At 34.0% G+C, this 7,798-nt stretch overlaps 1 protein-coding gene across 1 annotated transcript in view; it reads right to left on the minus strand.

The window, feature by feature from the left end:
* drd4a (dopamine receptor D4a) overlaps positions 1–6,935 on the minus strand; it is a 21,982-nt gene extending 15,047 nt beyond the window's left edge. The window contains exons 1-2 of the mRNA XM_059335604.1: positions 6,030–6,935; positions 267–379 (exon numbers count right to left, since the gene is read on the minus strand). Coding sequence (XP_059191587.1) covers positions 267–379; positions 6,030–6,299 — 383 coding nt within the window. The 5' untranslated portion in view covers positions 6,300–6,935. The remainder of the gene's footprint in view (positions 1–266; positions 380–6,029) is intronic.
* Positions 6,936–7,798: the final 863 nt, after the last annotated feature.

A 7,798-nucleotide genomic window follows, 5' to 3' on the forward strand; every position in this document is an offset into this window, starting at 1 on the left:
ATGTATTATTACCAGTAGCAACTCAAAACGAGATAATTTACTGCATTTCATAAAGCGATGAAATTAATATTGAGCTGAATATAGTTCAGAGTTTTGGTCCGGCCCTCTGCAACCTTCACAGTATCTCATGTGGCAGCTTGGGAAAAGTTAATTTCCCATCCCTGCCAAAAACTCATTATGAGAACCTTTACTGAGGTCATAAAACACTACTGACACAAACATTTGACTGTGTTCTTGTGTGTGTACCTGTGCAGGTGAGCACTGACCTGTCCACGCTGATGGCGCAGAGGTTGAAGATGGAGGCGGTGCACAGCATCACGTCCATGGTCATCAGGCCGTCACACAGCGTGGTGCTGAGGGTCCACACGCCGTCCTGGAACTGAGAGAAACACGCTCAGTATGATCGCTCATTAACATAAACATACAACTGTATTTATTGTCCACACCAGGGTTATTACAGTTAACGAAAACTAACGAAATAACGAAAACTAGAATTGAAAAAACATTTTTGTTAACTGAAATAAAAATAAAAACAAGAGTTTTAAAGAAAACGATAACTAACTGAAACTGTATTGTGTGAAAATATTAGTGAAAATGGCTTTCGTTTTCATCTCTGTCAACTTTTTTCATATATAATCCAGTGTTTCTATTAGAAAGAGGGTTCTGTTAGTGAACATGCAGGAACACATGGTAAATATGTTTACTGAGACCGGGATGTCTACATTTGAACCAAAATTCAAAACGCCTGGAATTGTAAGAGTTAATAACCTTATTGGGGCTGAGATAGATAAACCAAAGGAAATAAAGGCAAAAATTATAACGACCTGTTTGAATCTGGCACCCAACACATAGCCAATTACAAGAAAACTAAAACTAATAAAAAACTAAACTAAAACTAAGCATTTTCAAGAAATAAAAACTAAACTAAAACTAGCAAACTCACTCTAAAAACGAATTAAAACTAACTGGATTTGAAAATAAAAATTCACAACATAATTAAAACTAAAACTAATGAAAAATCCAAAACTATTATAACCTTGGTCCACGCATCATGTAACGTAACACTCAAGTACTGTAACTGTACTTCAATTAAAATGATATAAATCATCAACAGGTACACAACAGATAGACAGCACTGCAAGACAGCACAAGAAAATAATAATAAATAATCTATAAACATATAAATACATAAAAAGTAAAACCGCGCATTCAAAATGTAATAAAAGTACAAATAAAATAATAAAATGCACCAAAAAATAATATATAAAAATCATATAAAGTATAAGAATGCTTAAGATGAAAAATAAAAAATTAGAAGAAAAAAAATGTTACAAATAATTAAATGGCAATAAATCAAAAATGAAAAATAAATACACAAATATATTAAATGCATGATTTTTTTAAATCTACAAATAAATACAGATCTATAAACATGGAAATATGACTAATTTAGAAAAATACATACAAACACATAAAATATCATTAAAAATACATTTAAAAAATCTGAAATCAGAAAAATATTAGCAGAATAAAATATCGCAAGTGAAAAATATGTGTATGTAAAAAAATTAAATACATGTTAAATGTTCTCTCAAATTATTTATTGCATAATATAATAAAAAATTAAAAATCCTTTAATTTTCCAATTAAAATACTTGTATAGGAGTATTTTTTTGGCACCTTGGTCTTACTACCTTTTACTTTTAAGAGCCTTTATAATACTTATTGTTTATTTTATTATATATTTAATTTAAAAAAATATATTTTTTTATTTTTTTATTTATTTGGGGTCAAGTGTTTGTTGTGACAATGAAAACAGAAACTGTAAAAAATAACCAAACAAACAAAAGATAAACTGTGAGAAGGAAACAACATGATGAAAGGAAAAGAATGAAGACAAATATGGACTCGTTGTCATTGTTTTCATTGTTTTCCTAAACTTCATTGTTATTCATGGGGCCCTCTCTGCTGACCTTTGACCCCCTGGCGCTGAGCCGACCTCTACAGGAATGTACAGAGCACGTTTGTCTGTCTGTTGTTCTCTGGTGAACAAAGCCCGACTGTAACAGCAAGTGTTTAATTAATTTAATTTAGGGGTGAAAACAGGATTTAGTCCGCGATAATCGCTTGGAAAAAAATAGCTCTGTATCCACTAAAGTAAAGGAAACATTTAAAAACAAACAAAAATGAGAGTGGAAAAAAACAAACTAATAAATATTATATTTGTGTCACTCCGCTGTGTCAGAGGAGGTCTTCTGAGTCCGCTCAGTGACGTCACGGGAGGGCGGGGCTTAAACTGCGGGTCAGCTGGAGTTCAGCGCTGACACTTAAAGGGACAGTTCACTGATTTCAAAACCCAAATTTCACTAACACTGAGGTATAATAAAACACTGGTAGATAGAATAAAAAAATATATAAATACATCTAAGAAACTAAGTCTTGACTGTAGAAATATTGAATCAGTTCTTAGTAGTAGCTGCACTCAAAACTTTACCTAAGTGAAAGTAAAAAAGCAGCAAAATATACTAAAAAAGTAAAAGTACTTATTATGCATAGTGGCCTGTTTCAAAATAACATTTATTATATCACTGAATTAAGAATCAGATTACTTTATTGTGCATGCAATTTTGCATCAAATGTCACAATATCGATTTATCTAATGATATATGGACATGAACATTGAAGTATTTTTATTTTGCACAATAATAAGACAAAAGACAAGAGTTAACAAAAAAAGTAAGGTGCAATGTAGCGGCAAGAAACCCAAAAGGACTTATACAGGGCCTCTACCTATAATATAATTCACAAGTTAAATTAAAAACAAATAATTATGAAATAGGAAAAAAAATGTAAAATGACACATAAAAATGAAGCAAAATTATAATAATATTAAAAGTAAAATAAAACAAAAGTGTAGAAGTTTGTGTGCATGCATGCCTGTGTATGAGTGTGTATGCTACTTAGTGACCTGAGCAATCAGATGATAATATATATATCTCTTTTTGTGTTTACATGCAGGTTTGTTCACTTAATAATGTCATTAACATTTTAGCCAATATAATGTTGCAGGTTTTACCGACTATTATAAAACCTGTGTGCAGAAACTAAGCCCAATGAACAGAAATAAAACAATTTATGCTCAGTTGTTTTATTTATTAAGGATATTTTAATATTCATTAGAATTAAAAGTTATTTGAAAGGGTGAACTTGCATTATAATCCTGTTATATTATCATTATATCAGTGGCAGAAATTGAAAGTAACGATTAATAAGATAACGGACATCCCGTTATATCCTTATAATTTGATCAGCATTAAACTTATCAATATTTAACAATCTTCTCCTAATCATTGCTGCATTAATGTGTTAATTGCTTTAATGTTGCAGCTGATTTAAATAAATAATGCTGGGTAGCTCTAATGTATAATAATAAATCCTAATTTATTTGCCTAGGTAATTAAATATTATATTATTGATCTAAATCTGCAAAATAAATAGAAGTTATCAGATGAAAAAAAGGTGAATAAAAGTGTCATTATGTTTCTTTGACTTTTAGAGAAGCAGAAGTATAAACTAGCAGAAAATACAAATATCTAACTAAAAGTTTTAATCTCAAATTTGTACCTAACTAGAGTATTTAAGGAAGTTAGTTACAATCCATCGCTCAGTATTTTTGCACATTTTCCTTTTTACGAGAACAAGGATACCTTGAAAAATGACCATTCATTTGAAGTGACTTGTCTATAGGCATGATGAATTATGAAAATTGAGAAGGAAAAAAAACAAAGTAACTTTTAACCACTTTTCGTCTGACTTGATACGGGTCAAAGGTCGTCGGCTGGCGTGTGAATCGTTCACGAAAGCATCATAATCAATAAATACAACAAAGGAAAACATTCAGTGAACTTTTGCAGCCTTATTCCTGATTGACAACCAGATTCTGATGCTTAAATGCTGCATGGATCATTTATTTACGACAACACACAGATATCCTAATACCACACTGTAAACACACTTTTCTTAAGATGTACTTCATAATAATATATATTATATAATTAGTGATGCATTAATTGAATATTGCAGCTGAAGCTCATTTTAATTACTTTATATACTGCTGAATGGCTGCACCATAACAATACATCATCTTTTAATTTAAGATATTTGTTTTATTAATCTGCAAAGTAATGGTATTTAATATATGTAGTGCAATAAAAAGTACAATATTTCCCTCTGAAATGTAGAACAAGCACGATTCCCAAAAAAGTTTCGATGCTGTGAAAAATAAATATTGTTCCAAATATTGGAACAATATTACTTTTTTTAGTGTGTTAATTATGTAATTTGTACTTAATTTCTTACATTTGGTGCTTTTCAAATATCCTTAACATTTATAAAATAAAATATTCACAGGGAAATACTGACATCCTGAGTTCCATGTGTTGATCAGATTTGTGATTAAAGGTTTGGATTTTAAGTTGGATCAAGGCTTTAATTAATGGACTTAATTAAGACAAAGAACATCAGTTTAAAGTTCTTGACAGCAGCAGCTAATTTAATTAAGGGGAAAGCCATGCACCCTTTAGACTACTTAATTCAACAATTAAGGCACTTTTTTAGTGATTTCTTGCATGCATTTATATATATTTTTGCTGCTGCTGTAACACAGTAATGTCCCATTTGGGATCAATAAAGTCTATCTATCTATCTATCTATCTATCTATCTATCTATCTATCTATCTATCTATCTATCTATCTTTTTTTTTTTTATCTAAGCAGCATTTAAATGTTGTCAAGGTAGGGCTCATTTTAACTACTTAATATACTGTTATGATGCTTAATTTAAACAAAAATCACCTTAATGTATCATGTTTTTCATGTTAAATCTTGACCTGAAAAGTAACTAAAGCTGTCTAGGGGGCGCTAAATGTAGTGGAGTAAAAAAGTATAAAGTTACATAAAATGGAAATACTCAAGTAAAATACAAGTAACTCAAATGTTAACTTAAGTACAGTACTTGAGCAAATGTACTTTGTACATTTCACCACTGATTATAATGATAAGTGATGGGTTTATTCAATAATTCACATTAATGTGTGAAATAGGAGGAAATTGAGAAAAGTGCGAGGGATTTTAAGAGGTTTGGTTATTTCTTTTTCCCTTCACATTAAAGGGTGTCTGCCTATCAGCTTCATTTAAATTAAGTTGTGTTTTCAGGGTTAAACCAAAGTTTATTTAAGGCTTTTTGTTTTAATGGAAAATCAGGGATCTGTTGCACCTGTTAGACCTGCATCTGGACTCTGAGGACCCCTGCAGCAGCCAGGGGCCCCTGGAGCTCTGGGTGCAGCTTTAAATAATTAAATATATATTATATATACAAACAGTAGTGTGATAATTGCTAAACAAATACTGGAGAGTTTATGTACCAGAAAATCTAGTTTCCTCTTGATGAAACTGATGTAATTAAAGGCATTTAAATGTGATTTTTTTTTTTTATTGAACCACAGTTAGATAAGGATTATACACATTTTGGGGGTGTTTCACAATATTATCACCATTTTTAGCAGTAGTGGAAAGTAAGTATATTTACTCAAGTACTGCATTTAAGTACAATTTTGAGGTATTGAGTTTTTCCATTTTATGTAACTTTATACGTGTGTTTCACTACATTTTAAGGCAAATATTGTACTTTTTACTCCACTACATTTAACTGACAGCTTAAGTTACTTTTCAGGTCGAGATTTAACATAAAAAAGATGACTTGTTTAAAGTGATTAGACTTTTTTTTTAATTAAACCTAATAATTAAGCAGTTAAATTAGCCCTATCATATTAATTTAAATTAAGGTGTGTTTTCAGGGTTAAACCAAAGTTTATTCTAAGGGGTTTTGTTTAAATGGTAAAATCAAGGATCTGTTACACCTGTTAGACATGCATCTGGACTCTGAGGACCCCTGAAGCAGCCAGGGGCCCCCTTGAAGATTTCAAGTTTTTTAAAAAGTATTTCAGCTTTGATATTTCCAGCTTTCTCACCTCGGAGTAGACAAAGAGCGGCAGCACGAGCACCGCGAGCATCAGATCCGCCACCGCCAGGCTGACGATGAAGTAGTTGGTGGTGGTCTTCAGCGCCTTCTCCGTGAACACGCTCAGACACACCAGCAGGTTCCCGCAGATGATCACCACGATCAGCAGCACCCCGAACAGCAGGGCCGGCACGTTATACGCCCGCACGGCCCCCGCCGCCGCCTCCTCCTCCTCCGCCCCCGCCGCCGCCGCCGCAGCCGCGCTCAGGTTGGCCGCCATCTCCGCCGCGGCTCCTCCGCTCCGTCCCGGTCCGAGCCACAGCAGCGCGGCCAGCGGGCTCTCATGAAGGCCGGGCAGGGTTCTGGTCCCCGCACTGTGGTCTCATCATCATCATCATCATCATCATCGCGGAGACTCTAACTGACTCTTCCGTGGAGCTCCAGAGCGCCCCGGTGCGCACTTTACGCAAACAAAAACCTCCGCGTAAACACGATGGAAACAAGTGGAGTTTGGGTTTAATCACAAAATAAAAAACGCACCAACACAGTTAACTCATAGTGTTTTACAAATGTCCTGATGATGTTCCGTTTGACCCCTTGAGGAAGGGCATTACGCGTCGTGGAGATGAGGTAATCAAACGCGCAATAAAATCCTCAGATCATCAGAAAGTTGGGGATGAATTTCATGTCTCCTGTGTAAGAACCTCAGGCTGCAGGGTGGCCACCCGCCGGAGCGTCTCTGCGGTCAAACCTCGGTGAGTGTGTCGGGCTGCAGGTGCTCTCAGCTCCGGTGTGTGTTTACCTGCAGCCAGCTAAAGGCCACCGGGGCCAAATTAGCCGATTAAAGCCGCTTATCAGCTGCGCTTTACGGTGTCCTTCAGTCCTTGAGCTCCAAGCAGGAGACAGTTTGTCCATATGTCTGCCTGTCCGCCTGTCTGTCCGTCCGTGTGTGTGTGTGTGTGTGTGAGAGAGAGAGAGAGAGAGGGAGAGAGAGAGAAACACTGCAAAAAATGTCTGCAACTTTATTTAACAGTTAATTGAAACGAAAGAGGGCAGTAGATGTCACAGAGAGGTGCTGTAACAGACACTTAAATATATATTATATAAGTTTAAGTATATAGGTTAAATTATACAGTCATGGAAAATGACTCTTTTTTTCTCCAATTTCTTGCTGATATCTAGCCATTTTCCATGGTTTTCTTGATAATAACCAAAATCATTATCAAGAAAACCATGGAAAATGGCTAGATATCAGCTCTTAAATTAAACTCTAATGAGCGATTTTTGTTTATCATTATATTTTTCCAGACAAATGCACCTTTAGTTGTACCAGGCATTAAAATTAAGTGATCACAAAAAAGTGAAGAAAACAAGGTGGTCTAATCATTTTTTCCTGTATATGCAATAATTGCTATACAAATACTGAAGTTTATTAACCAGTAATCTTGTTTCCTCTTAAAACTGTATCTACATGAGAGATGTAATTAAAAGCATTGCAATGTATTTTTATTATTATTGGACCACAGTTAGATAAGTATTATACACATTTATGGGTTGTGTTTCACACACACAATATTATCACCATTTATTTATTTATTTTAGCAGTGGTGGAATGTAACTGAGTACATTTACTCAAGTACTGTATTTATGTACAATTTGAGGTATTGTGTATTTACATTTTTTGTAACTTTATACTTATATTTCACTACATTTTAAGGTAAATATTGGACTTCTTACTCCACTACATTTAGCTGACAGCTTTAGTTACTTTTCAGGTCG

The sequence above is a fragment of the Centropristis striata genome, chromosome 6, assembly GCF_030273125.1.
Source record: "Centropristis striata isolate RG_2023a ecotype Rhode Island chromosome 6, C.striata_1.0, whole genome shotgun sequence".
NCBI classification, from domain to species: Eukaryota; Metazoa; Chordata; class Actinopteri; order Perciformes; family Serranidae; genus Centropristis; species Centropristis striata.